Source organism: Engraulis encrasicolus, chromosome 2 (assembly GCF_034702125.1).
Source record: "Engraulis encrasicolus isolate BLACKSEA-1 chromosome 2, IST_EnEncr_1.0, whole genome shotgun sequence".
In the NCBI taxonomy this organism is placed as follows: domain Eukaryota; kingdom Metazoa; phylum Chordata; class Actinopteri; order Clupeiformes; family Engraulidae; genus Engraulis; species Engraulis encrasicolus.
In genome coordinates this window covers 29,721,017-29,734,418 of record NC_085858.1, presented here as the reverse complement: position 1 = coordinate 29,734,418, position 13,402 = coordinate 29,721,017, and the positions used below count along the sequence as shown (strand labels likewise).

Here is a 13,402-nt window from a genome sequence, read left to right as displayed (position 1 = left end):
TTGAGGTTCAAAAGTTGTGTTTGTGAGCAGCACAGTGTTAACATGACATGAACCTGCTAAACATTCCATTAATAATAAAAAGTAAAGTCTTTGGAAGTGTTTGGAAAACTGGACATGCAATACCACTGACTAAACTGATGCAATACCTTTGCTGGCGGACTCTGTCCACATTCACTCTGGGCAAAACATGGATTGCAGCCCATTTAATGTGGGCTTATTTTATTTATTTATCCATTTTAAGAAAACTATTCCAAAAAGATGTTTTCATTGTGACGTACATGCCATGAGAAGCAAATGACCAGTGTGACTAGTGTTGTAGACAGAGGGACAGAGACCATTATTGAGTGTTTTCCACAAGTCGTCATCCTCAGCCCCCTTTGGCAGACTTGGGCCTCATGTTCGCCCACCAGTGTAGTGCACCCAGGGCTGGACTGTGGCATTTGCGGCTTCGTTTGGCCCCTCACACAGGCAGGCACAGGCTGCTATCGTTTGCTGCAGGGGTTGCCAACCTTTTTCAACTTGGGGCCCACTCGAAATTGTCAAAAATATTCAGAGCCCACCTCTGACCCAATTAAGAATAAAACTCAAATAAATCAAGAGCAACACGCACCAAAATATGATTATTATTTGTGGAAAACGATTTCAAGGCCCACTTGGAATACCTTCAGGGCCCACCAGTGGGCCCCGGCCCATAGTTTGAAAATCACTGATCTACGGTATATCCTAATCGGCTCAGTCCACTCTATTTAAAGGTGCACTGTGCAATGTGTTCAGTAATTTATTTCCAGAATTCATTCATCCCATTCACCAATGTTACCCTTTTCAAAAATACTTACCACCACCATCAAATTCTAAGTATTCATTATGACTGGGAAAACAAAGGGGATCACCATTTTGAATTTCCAGAAATAGACATTTTTAGCTGCAAAACGTAGGCCTACTGTACTTAAGTCATAGGCCTACTAGTAAATATTAGTTCATTATTTAGAAAACATTCATGAAAAGATCGAATTTGGCAGTACACACAGCACTGCATCACAGTGTGGGGAGGAAGCTGCACGGAGAAAAACAGGAAGACACTCCAGCGTGTTGTGAACACAGCGAAGAAGATCATTGGAGTACCACTCCCCTCCCTGCAGGACATTTACACCACACGCCTCACCCGGAAAGCACTGATGATCATCAAAGACACAAGCCACCCTGCACACAAACTGTTCAGCCTCCTGCCCTCTGGAAAGAGGTACAGGCGCCTCCGTTCCCGTACCACCCGGCTGGCGAGCAGCACAATGCACCAAGCGATCAAGATGCTGAACACTCAACCCACTCTCCCTCCACTGTCAGCCTCTAGCCAGCAAGGCCACTGACAACCACCCCCCCCCCCCCCCACTGTCAGCCTCTAGCCAGCAAGGCCACTGACAACCCCCCCACCCCCCCATCCCCCACCACCATATCTGCGACTGAACATTCCACCTGCACTACTATACTTGTGACTGAACTTTCAACCTGCACTAACTCAAAACATGCACACACACACACACACACACACACACACACACACACACACACAAGCACACTGCACTTTCTGCACTAAACCCAAACATACACACACTGACACACACACACACACACACACACACGCACACACACACACACACACACACACACACACACACACACACACGCACGCACACACACAGACACACGAACACACACACAAGACGCACACCGCACCTTCTACCTGCACTAAACACATACACACACATACACACACACACACACACACACACACACACACACACACACACACACACACACACTGCTGCTGGTGTACTTGACAGACCTTTTTTATATTTATTTTCTTCAAAATGCTACTATTACCATGTCAGAACGCTATAAAGGACTTTTTTAGGAAAAGCACAAAAGCACAACAAATACCTCTTAATGTATGTCCTCTACAAGTCTTCTGTTGTCCAGTCTTGCACTTTAAATGTCTGTATGAGCACTGTCTATGTCCATACTGTCTTAAGTCCATGTATAAGTACTGTCTATGTCTATACTGTCTATGTCCTTACCTTAATTAGTCTATGTCTGTATGGGAAAGCAAGAAATGTAATTTCAAATTCTTTGTATGACCAGTGCATGTAAAGAAATTGACAATAAAACCTACTTGACTTGACTTGACTTGACTTGACACTGTTTCAATGAGCCGCATAGTTGCAATACCTACTGCACTCTGGCCACCATCCTACCCAGTGCACCTTTAACATGGGCCAAGGGCAACCTCTAAATTGTGAGTTGGTCCCTAAGACAAAAAAAAAGAATAATACTAATAGCAAGTATCAGCCCTTGAGGACTAGTGGCCCACCGGGAACATGCTATGTATGCCAGATTACCAGTCCAGCCCTGACTATCTGTCCTTTGAAAAGCTCAATGCTGTTTGGCAGCTCTTCACTGGTCCCTAGAGAGTGGCTCTCTGTGCCCAGTGAGTGGGCAGCGTTAGACGGGCACATTCCTACCCACACAGGGGGGCATTGTCTTGTCTCTCCATCCCCCTCTCCTCTCCTCGTCCCAGGACCAGTCAAGTCTGTCACTAGGGGTTACTCAAAGGCATGCTGGATGTGTATAGCACTGAAGTAGTCAGTGTTGAAGCATGTGCATTTTTTTTCATGGTTCATGGGCACAGCTAAGACAAATACTGTAGAGTATACAGTTTCGTCTACCTTTAAGACATCACCAGCATCACTACTGCATATCCTTTTGACAAAAAATGTCTTTTCCCCCTGGAATAAAGAACTGGGGTGAATTTCTCAAAACCAAAGTTGCTTACTACATTAGCTACTTTGTTGTTTTCAATGCATTTTCCCATTGGCAACTACCGAAGTTGCTAACAGGCTAACAACTTCTCTTTTGAGAAACTCACCCCAGATTAGGCCTCCAGGGCCACGTTATAGAGCCCAGGATTTATTTCCAGTAACTCCAGTTCTTACCGTACGTAGACTATTTCGAAACTTGTCTGTGGTGATTCTTAATCATCCAGGTCATTGTAGCCTTCAACTCCAAAACTGCTGCCAGCAACTTAACTTTTTTGTGTCCATTGTGAATCAATGTTACTTCTTTTTGATCTATTTTTTGGGGGGCTGGCACTGGAGTCAGTTGCACTACTAGTAAGTCACCTTTGAGCTCAATGGAGCAAATGGTTTTGCGAGTTGCGGTCTTGCATCTACAAATACATAGGAGACGGTAAATCATTCATACTGTATACTAGAGATGCACCGGATCCTGATTTTTAGGATCCTGCCGGATACCGGATCCACTGCTTAAGATCCTGACGGATCCGGAACCGGATACCGGATCCTACAAAAGGGTTGAAACATATAGTCTACCCGCACACGTGGGCCCTTTTTATTACGTTGGCTCAAACTATTTTTCAGACTCATTGGCTTATTGCCACACTGCCTGCAACGGCCGCTTCCATGCAGTGATTGCGGTTGTGAAAGACAGACTGAAAAGCCTAGGCTAGAGATGCATCAGACCCTGATTTTTAGGTAACATGCCGGATACCGGGATACCGGATCCACTGCTTAAGAAAAAAGCCCTAATATCCTGCCGGATCCGGATCTGGTGCATCTCTACTGTATACAAATCTAAAAGGGAATATCAGCACACAAATTAAGACCAAGTCAAGTGTGTGAGCAGTACGTGCCACAGAGTGCCCACAGCAGTGTTCCTCATCACCCCATTCACCTCCAAAAGGACCCTGGCCTCTATGCAGTTGATGCAAAACCCTTCCAAAATCCATTACAAATATAAAATAAACAGCAATTACAATCAACTAATTTCAATCAAAAAGACAAATACAACGTATCATCAAGCACAAGACATGCTCAAACAGAGCAAGACGGACTGATTTTGAAGTCTACTCAATATACAGAAATTCAGCCTATTTTGGTATGTAAACTCATCACACATATTCTTACAGGGTTTTGCATCTGAACCCTTCCGTTGTCTCCTGTGTTCCTACCCACTAATTATTGCTAATCCTGCCGGCCCTTCATCCCCGCAGCCGTTTTCATGTGCCCGCTGTGCCGTGCCGTGGCGCACCACGCCGACATTCAGAGTCCATCAATTCCCCTTTTGTTAGCGTCACCTTTGCTGAGACACAGTCCAGGGCAGTGAACCGTGCGCCAAAAACAATGAGCCTGCCTATGCACTGTGCTTCAGATGCCATGAATATCCATGAGGCGAAAACATGTGAACCACTCAGCTCACACAGGGGCTCAGCATGGTGGATGGATAGTGTGTAGAGGACTGTGTGTGTGTGTGTTTGTTTTTTTAAGAGCACTCAACTAGTCTCTGAATCGCACCGCATCAGTTAGTACTGTGTGTTCTTTACCTAAACAGACACAGCACATGCTGTGTGACAATATGTTTACCGCAGAAACTCTGCTGTACATGCGTCATCATGCAATAATCCCATTTCTTCGGGAAGAATAGCCTACATCCAATATTCAGCACACACTTGAGCACAAGGGCTGCCATTGTCATGCTATTATCAGTGAGTGCTTGCAGGAGAGCAGCAGATGAGACACCGGGAAAGGTATTATGCAGAGGGAGTGGAGGATGCAATCAGGGATGGGATTTTCATTCCATTGGCCCCTGGGCCAGACAACAAGAACCCCCCCCCCCTTCAAATGGTGTTGCTAGTTTATACAATTATTCAGGGTTCCAGGCCTGATGTGGGGGGGTGGCCTTGACATTTTTGGGGGCCTGGGCCTGGGCCTGTTAGGCCCGTGCAGTAACCTGTCCCTGGAGACAATTATGACAGGAATAGGAGAGAAGAGAGAGAAAGGGTGAAGGAATGATGACAGACAACAAAAGAGGCCGACGCTCATTTGAACTTTACAACAGTGTTTTACTCCCTTTCAAGACAGAAATAAGACACACAGGCGTGGAATGACATCTCACTGCTACAACGCGTCATTCGACGAGCATCTTCAGTCGTTAAAAACAACCTTCTTCAATTCACCTTAGCTGCCAGAGATGCACTGAAGGACAACCGTGTTCCTCATCTTTGTTATCCGACAACCTGTGCGTGCATCCCTCCCTCCCTACCATTAAAATAATGTTAATATAACAAGGAGGCAAACACTGACGCCTGTCAGCGCCTTTAGCCTGGACGACTCTAGATTACTTTCCAGCATACTTTTTTTTTAGTCGAAACATGACAATTTAGTGTTTTCTACACAGTGTATCATTTGAATAATCAAAGAATTAAAAGAAAAAAAACAAATTGCTCAGGTCATTGGGTTTCATTTGCAGTTATCGTCACACAGCTTTGAATCATGAAAAAACGATTTGGCTACAATCTGTTAGCGGTGGTGTGATCCTTGTTCTTCGGAGTCCTGGTTTGTCATCTTTGGACCCCCTGGAGCCCTGTGTCAGTGTCTTGTCTGTGAACGCTCAGTTTGAGTCAGTGCTTCAGTCCAGTCCCGTTCACTCTGGTCCTGGCTGTCCGGTGTGCCCTTTGGAATAAGTGTGTGTTTGTCTCTGTGTGTATGTTTATGTGTGTGTGTGTGTACGTGGTGTGAACGTGTGTGCAGCAGCGACGGTTGGGTTAGCTCGGATCAGATCGGCTCGGCTCGGCTCGACCACAGTTGAGTTCAGGCCAGCAGTCCCAGTCGGGCGATCTTAGCAGACAGGAAGGAGTGGAGGATGAAGACGATGGGCTTGGGGCAGGAGTGCAGGTCCAGTTGCTTTGGAGAAGAAAAGAGGAGAGGGGGCAGAAAGAGGAGGAAAAGAGGAGAGGGGGCAGAAAGAGGAGGAAAAGAAGGTGGCGAGTTAGAAAAGGAGGGAGAAGAATGGGGGAGACAGAGGGACAGGCAGAGGAGGATTTAGACACAGGGTCTCACAGTCCCAGATCTATTTTTACCAGACACATAAATAACACGTCCACCATTGGCTGCATCTCTGTATCTCTTTTCAGCTATTTTCCGAAGCAGGTGATGAATCCTGGAGGCATATTTATGTACAGATGCTAACCTCCCCAGTCTTTATTTCTCCCCACACATAGCAGCTCAGTATCGGTGAGAAATTATAAACACATGGCCCATGGAGTACAGTATTGGTCAGAGTTTAACCCTCAGAGGGTCTCTGCATTTGTGTTACACAGGGGCTCCTACTGAATCTGTTAGGCCCATTGCATTTAGATGCGTATAAAGTTTAGTGTTTCTCAAACTTTTTCAGATCGAGGACCACTTTGTCCCCCCAAAAATGTTCAGGGACCCCCTGTCAACTGAATGGACAGTTGGCAGGTGTTAATTTGACACTGCTAATTTTGATACAAATCCCTTACTTTTTATTCACATTACAAGACAGTCTTATGTTTACGAAAATAAGACTTCAGCTATGCTTAGCTTTGTAATAATGTTACAAATATAGCCTTCTGCTAGCTTGTCTTGGAAAAATAGAAATCCCCTCGCGGACCACCTGAGCTATGTCGCGGACCACCAGTGGTCCCCGGACCACACTTTGAGAATCACTGGTATAAACATATTTGAAACTGCTTTGATAAGATATTCATTGGATGTTGACTACACATGACAATGGTTATAATGCGTGGGATTACTTGGTGTAGATACGGCTTGGATGCTTAAAGTTTGCATAATGATTTGCAAGCATTTAACACATTCTGTCTATTTTCCACTGAAAAGTGAAAGTAACACCTTTTCAAGTAACACCTTTTTTGCTGTGAAAACTAGAATGTCAGCTAAGGCGCAATGAGTGCCAACTGCAATATGCAGCACAACAACTTTTCGGTCTGGCTGATCTCAATGTGGGTAGCATCTACAATAAAGAGTCTGGATATCTATCAAAATCTCTGCCAAATCTGCAGTCGGGGGAGTGGTGGTTCTGTGATCTAGGACAGTGGTTCTTAACCTGGGATGCGGGCACCCCCTGGGGGTGCGCCAGAGATTTCAGGGGGTGCGCGGAATTGTGTTTGTGTTGGGCTTGTGTCCAAAATTCTGTTAGCAAACATTATAATTAGGCCAATTCGAAACCAAATTTAAACCGGTTTTGGTCCCCATGTAAAGTCATTAAGATATTGATGAATGTCTCAAGCAAGAATCATTGTGATAAATCACCTAAATTATTTTTTTTAGAGCATATAGAAGTGTAGAAATTTGGGTTGGGGGTGCGCAGCTTGTCTTGGTCACAGGTAAAGGGCTGCGTGACGAAAAAAAGGTTAAGAACCACTGATCTAGGACGTTGTACCACTACGGCCGAGGACCTTTGCCGATCCTTCCCATTTCTCTTTCCCACTCATTTCCCATCACACTCTCTCACTATCCTGTCCTACGATAAAGCCCAAATACAAATCTTTAAAAAATAAATGTTATGCAGTGAGTAGCTGTGGTGCAGTTATTAGCAGCTACCATAAGTGGACATCAGAGGGCCAGTGCACCTGGGGAGCCTGGTTCAAGTCTGGCCTTTGCATGTCATTCCCCCGCCCCAAACATACTCTCTCCACCCAGCTCCCTTTTTGGGCCTTAAAGGGACACTGTGCAGGAAATGGTCAAAAAGGGTACTGCAACTATGCTGCTCATTGAAACTGGGCTGTCAATTGCCAAATTTGATCTTTACATGAAAGTTTTCTAAGTAATAAACAAATATTTTCTAGTATGGTCCAAGTAGAGTCATTTTTGCAGCTAAAAATGGCTATTTTTGGAAATTCAAAATGGCGGACCATGGAGAAAATCCCTCTTTTCATGTATGAAAAGTGCAATTTTTCCAGTCATAATGAATACTTAGAATTTGATGGTGGTGGTAAGTATTCATGAAAAAGGTAACATTAGTGAATGGACAGCATGGATTCTGGAAATAAACAACTAAAAATCTCACACAGTGTCCCTTTAAGGGCCTTAAACTCTAAAAAAGGCCATTACTAAACTTCTTTAAAAGGGCAATAAAACAAAACATGAGTAAATATATTTAACTAAGCAAACGCCAACACATGGATGTATTTAAATTACAGCAAACCTTAAATATCAACAAAATGGTATTAATCTTTATTTCCTTCTGGATTAATATTATATAATTAGACGAAAATAGATGATAAATTTGACAAAAGAATTAGACTTACCACCTCTCCCTCCTTCCCGCCAAAGTCTAGCAGTAGCTTCCTGACGCCGTCGTCTGAGGACATGCGTAGCTTCTCGAAGGGGTAGCTGAGGAGAGGCTTGGGGCTGCAGCCTTCCTCCTCCTGCTCCTCAGGCACCACGGAGAAGCCCCGCTCATAGTGGATCAGCAGCCTGCAGTCCAGGCCCTGGTAAAGGCAACCTGTCAGTACACGCACACGCACACGCACAAGAACAGAGACTTATGTTATGAGACTCGGGTGCAAGGAACCAACCATGCACGCGCGCACACACGCACACACGCACACACACACACCAGGACAGTGTCACTGGTGCCATGCACGTACACATTACACATACATTTTCACACATTAAATGCACATACACATGCGCAACGCACATACACACGCACACACTCCCAGGAGGACAGGGGGGCATGTTACTGCAGGAGGCCCTGGTGAGGTTATCCAGCCGGCAGCAGGGAGGAGGGGACACACATTGTAGCAGGAGGGCGGTAGAGGCACACAAACGCAACACAGACATACAACTATGACAGCTGTGACCGATGTGCTGTGATGAGACATTAGTTGAGTGTTCTTCAAAACACACACACAAAGGCACAAACACACATTGAAACACACACACACACACACACACACACATTGAAACACACACACACACACACACACACACACACACACACACACACACATTGAAACACACACACACACATTGAAACACACACACACATTGAAACACACACACACACACACACACACACACACACACACACACACACACACACACACACACACACACACACACACACACACACACACACACATTGAGAAACACACACACACACATTGAGAAACACACACACACACACATTGAGAAACACACACACACACACACATTGAGAAACATACAAACACACACACACACACACACACATACATACACACACACGCACACATTGAAACACACACACACATACACACGCACACATTGAAACACACACGCCCACACACACACACACACACACACACACACACACACGCACACGCACACGCACACACACACACACACACAGCAAATAGCCAAATATTGCTCTATATCCTCCATTATTGGTAGCCGTCATATTTGGAGAAATACACTTCTATAATTACATCTGTGTGGGACTTGCATGAGACCATCAGGACTCACAGAAGTAAAGGGTTAGAGTAATAATTTGTGCAGTATGCAGAAAGTGCATAACATTACATGTTACATGCAATATAGGTAAGGTTACATGCAATATAGTTAGGTTAGGGTTCTTTATTAGTCTCCACCAAGAGGTTACTAGGAGAAAGAGGAGAAATGTGTCTCTGAGACAGGGAGGTTATAGCACCATAAAAAGACAACACCAATAAACAAAACTATTATTATAAAATGAATGTGCAATACTACAGAAGACAAGGATAGGTGTAGGGCAGTGGTTCTTAACCTGGGGTGCGGGCACCCCCTGGGGGTGCGCCAGAGATTTCAGGGGGTGCACGGAATTTTGTTTGTGTTGAGGTTGTGACCAAAATCTGCTTCCAAACATTATAATTAGGCCAAATCAAGACCAAATTAAAACATGTTTTGGACCTAAGGTAAAGTCATTAAAGCATTGATTTAATGTCTAAAGCAAGAATCATTGTAATTATTCACTTAAATCAAATTTTAGTGCGTATACATGTGTAGACGTTTGGGTTGGGGGTGCGCGGCATGTCCTGGGCACAGGTTAGGGGGTGCTTCATGAAAAAAGGTTAAGAACCACTGGTGTAAGGTACAGGCTCAGAAACACTGCATGTCCTAGCCCACTACTCCATCCCCCAACCAGAACCAGCACATTTATTCTATAATAAAAATCATTCATTCATTCAAAAACATTCATTCCATAATTTAAATATTTGTAAGAACAAGGACACATTCATTTATGTACATATACACAAGGAATGTTTGTAGCGATTGTATTGCGATTGCAATGCACATACTATTACATACATTATGCTATATTTCAGAGAGAATGGGATTTAACTGATTGTGAATTGCACCGCTTAAATAATGAAATAATAAATAATTTAGCAACCTTTAGGGGGAGAGCCTTTCATTCCAAGTACATCTGAGGTAAGAGTTGAGAGGGGAGCAGGTACAATAGGTATTTCAGACCTTACGGGTAAATGTGTCCTCAAATGTGTCTCTCCACAAAGTCACCCTGTCCTCAACTCTCCCAAATACTCAGTTTAGACACGCCAACTCTTGAGATATTATCAGACATGAACCTGGGGTTAAGTACTCCAATTGTGTCCTTATAAAGTAATGACCACTAAAAACCTCTCCCCTACCAAAAAAAAAATCAAGCGGTTCTTTGAAAACTAATCCCCTCGCAAAGAAAAAAGCCCCAAAACCCACAAAACAACAACATCCATTCAATGGAATTTATCACCGCCAGTCACTGATTGGCTGAGGCAGTAGGGCCTGGACACAGGCCCCCTGTCCAATCCACAGTGCTGCACACAGTCCAACTCCTCAATTCCCATGCTATCAATTACAGCCCTCCACATCGCCCATCAAATATGATCTCGGTGCTGAGAGCAGGTTGCGGTGGCACTATTGCGCGCGCGCCAGAGAGCCACTTCTGCCGTGCCTACTGTTTGGCCCAGAAAGCGTCTGCCAATTGCTCCCTGACCCCCTGCCGAAGGCGCGGTTTGGGTGGCGCAGCTCACAGTGTGTGTTCTGTTAGCTGTACTGTACAGTAGCTACAGTAGTCTATTCTCTGCACTGCACAGCAGGGGGTATTCAAGCAGACGCTGCCTTGCAGAGATGAGGACCCTGGATTATACATCACAGTGGGGAGCAAGGCTGGTTTTGTATAGATATCCATCCTGTTATCCAACATGCCATTCATAGCAGACACAGAGGTGTTCCAGCACAATTCATTCTGTGTAAATTCTTGTGTGAATAAAATGAAAAAAACGTCATAGATTTATGTAATGTCACATTCCGAAAACAGGGTGAAAACAACCGCCTGAATGACCCAAAGGAATCCATAGAGTGTTATTTATGATTATGCATAACGACGAACGAACTGCAGCCATGGCAGGAGTTATGCTAAGAGACGTAGCGCTGGGACGGTAAGAAGCCAACCACTGCCACGACCACAAGGCCTCCATGTCACAAAGCCTCCTCACAGCTTTCCCACGTACACACAGGCATTCAGGGAACACGGATAAAGCGCCACCATTCAGCCAGACACACACACACACACACACACACACACACACACACACACACACACACACACACACACACACACACACACACACACACACACACACACACACACACACACACACACACACACACTGGCTTAGGGACGCATTGGGTGTTGCTGTAGTCTGGGTCCCCAGTGCTCTGAGCTCTGTAATGCTTCCCTCCTTATAGCAAGACGGACGCCAAGATATTTACGCCAGCGAGACACGTTTATGGCATGCCTGTGTGTTAGCATAGCAGCCATTTTTATTCCCACATAACGTGTGCATGCCTCAGCGCCCTTGGTCCAGCATTGCTGTGGAGCGGTGGGTGCGCACCCTGGCAACATGGCGGAAAGGTCCCCCTTTGTCACGGAGATACAAGGGGTGGCGGACAGCGGAATGCCCCATCCTCTTAGTCCCGAGCGACGTCTATGGCACTCCCTGGCATCTAGTGTCTGTATGGCATGCATACTAAACTGCCCAGAGAATGCCAAGAGAAATGTGGTCAGAATAACATTAAGTAAACACAGCTTTTAGGAGTATGTCAGGGTGGCAGCGAGGGTGCCAATGCCATGCATGAGAGGCTCAGAGGAGGACAACGTCATATTGTGAAATACGTTAGCATAGGGTTAAGGCTTCATAACAAGTTGGTGTTTTAAATCAGCCTCTCCCCATCAAACATGCCATCTACGTAGAGTTGTGATGTTTTAACAGGCGCCAAGTTAAGTTCACAGCATTAATATGTTGAATGTCCGCACACACCACAGTCTCCATTACAAAGCATCTGTGATCGTTTAAGAAAATTTGGCGACCTAGCCTGGTCAAGTTCTAAAAACTGTCCTTTTTTGGAAGAGGCCGTCACGCCGTCAGAGGAGAGCAGAGCAGGGCTGAGCAGCGTAGCTCTAGCAGCTGATAGCTAGCAGGAGCTGATGCAAGAAATCAAAACACAGGTAATGGATCTGCAGCACGCGCTCAGACCGGGAGAGCCAAACGTGCCCCTTTTCCCTCTCGGACCCAAATATGGTGCTGGCCCCACAGTTCACCCCGAGAAACCTTTCTAGAGAAACCTGAGCGTGGACTGACATCACCACAAGACCAATCTAGCATCTAAATACCACATAATGATGCCGATTCAGTGAACTCGAGTAGTTTGTGAAGTGGTTTAAAAAGGCATTAAGAAGCGCAAGCTCACAGTCGATACTACACAACCACCCTATCATCACCCATGTGCGGTCAGTGTCTCAGGTCAGATTGTAAATAAAAGTAGACATCATCACATTGACGTGAAACATCAACTACAGACTCTTAATCCTGGAAATCAGGCAACCTTGCATCAGTTTTCTTTGTGGCGTCTGAGTTACCACTTTCAAAAGGCTGCACATGATAATGAACATAGTAAACAACATAATCTGCACATCACGAACACAGCCACAAACAAACAACGGCGTCAGCTCCCATTTTCATGTCTCCGATCTGAGCCGTGGCCCAGTCTAGGAGGCTCCCAGAGGAGGTGATAACATGTAGGAAGGTACAGCAGCGCTCCAAGTAGCGATCCTGATCGCGTGGACCTGTATGCGTGTGTGTGTGTGTGTGTGTGTGTGTGTGTGTGTGTGTGTGTGTGTGTGTGTGTGTGTGTGTGTGTGTGTGTGTGTGTGGCCACACAAAGATAGGAAGGGCCCCACAAAGATATTAAGGTTATGCTGTGTGTGTGTGTGTGTGTGTGTGTGTGTGTGTGTGTGTGTGTGTGTGTGTGTGTGTGTGTGTGTGTGTGTGTGTGTGTGTGTGTGTGTGTGTGTGTGTGTGTGTGTGTGTGTGTGTGTGTGTGTGTGTGTGTGTGTGTGGAGAGTAGTACTTCAGATAACTTTCTGAACACTTGGCAATTAGAGTCCCATTAGCTTATCAGTACAGTATGGCCAGCAGGCTGCCTTGGCAGGAGGCTTTACTGGCATGCCCTACTACTCTACACACGCCCTTCTACTCTACACATAC

General features: G+C 45.3%; 1 protein-coding gene across 1 annotated transcript in view; it reads right to left on the bottom strand.

The window, feature by feature from the left end:
• Positions 1 to 4,891: 4,891 nt before the first annotated feature.
• sntb1 (syntrophin, basic 1) overlaps positions 4,892 to 13,402 on the bottom strand; it is a 36,332-nt gene continuing 27,821 nt past the window's right edge. Inside the window, exons 6-7 of the mRNA XM_063186023.1 lie at positions 8,141 to 8,337; positions 4,892 to 5,753 (exon numbers count right to left, since the gene is read on the bottom strand). Coding sequence (XP_063042093.1) covers positions 5,661 to 5,753; positions 8,141 to 8,337 — 290 coding nt within the window. The 3' untranslated portion in view covers positions 4,892 to 5,660. The remainder of the gene's footprint in view (positions 5,754 to 8,140; positions 8,338 to 13,402) is intronic.